Source organism: Loa loa (genome assembly GCF_000183805.2).
Source record: "Loa loa unplaced genomic scaffold supercont3.5066, whole genome shotgun sequence".
Classification (NCBI taxonomy): domain Eukaryota; kingdom Metazoa; phylum Nematoda; class Chromadorea; order Rhabditida; family Onchocercidae; genus Loa; species Loa loa.
This window is the reverse complement of record NW_018113240.1, coordinates 1-632: the sequence shown is the minus strand read 5'-3', so window position 1 is coordinate 632 and position 632 is coordinate 1. Positions and strand designations below refer to the sequence as shown.

At 38.1% G+C, this 632-nt stretch overlaps 1 protein-coding gene across 1 annotated transcript; it reads left to right on the top strand.

Moving 5' to 3' along the window:
- Positions 1-63: 63 nt before the first annotated feature.
- On the top strand, positions 64-229 carry LOAG_19306 (hypothetical protein; the record flags this gene model as incomplete). The annotated part of the gene is made up of 1 exon (XM_020451953.1): positions 64-229. A coding segment is annotated over one exon (165 nt), but the record flags the coding sequence as incomplete, so codon positions are not given.
- Between the last annotated feature and the right edge of the window lie 403 nt (positions 230-632).

Below are 632 nucleotides of genomic sequence, written 5' to 3'. Positions count from 1 at the left end.
AACATTTTTGATATAATTTATCTCCTTTCAGGCTTTTGCCACAAATGCGGCCATTTCGTCAGAATGCCGCATGTACGCACCATTGAAGAAATCGCAGCCATGATGGAGCTCCATTCTTCGGAGTGGTGCCCTAAAGCCACGAAGGCTGTTGTCAGCGAAAGAGCTGCGAAGCGGCGAAGGCTCGAGCTGGTGGGTAGAAATAATGAGGCAGAATATTATTATATTCCTGGTAGGTGAAGCTCTTTTTTTTCAAAATTATGCCGAGTGTGAGAAACTATATTCTTTAATGTTAACTTATTCCTGCCAAACTTTGTTTTTATTTCAGGTGCGCAGTGATAACAGTAGTTCTAGTTCTACCCATGCCGCAACCAAAAGATAAGTTGTATGCAGCCATCTCTATCCAAACTTCGTCGGTCTCCTATCGCTTCAATACCAAATTTCTCCTCATCACGCAATTAGCTTCACTCATTTTTCTACTACTATGATCTGGTTTAGTTTTTTTCGAAATTCTTCAAAGTGACTTTATTAGTTTCTTTATTGTTTTTGTTTATATACGAAGTTGTTAATTGTCTGTTTTGAATTACTAATTTTTCAAGTGCTTTGCTATTTTTGAAAAATCACAACCAGAATCC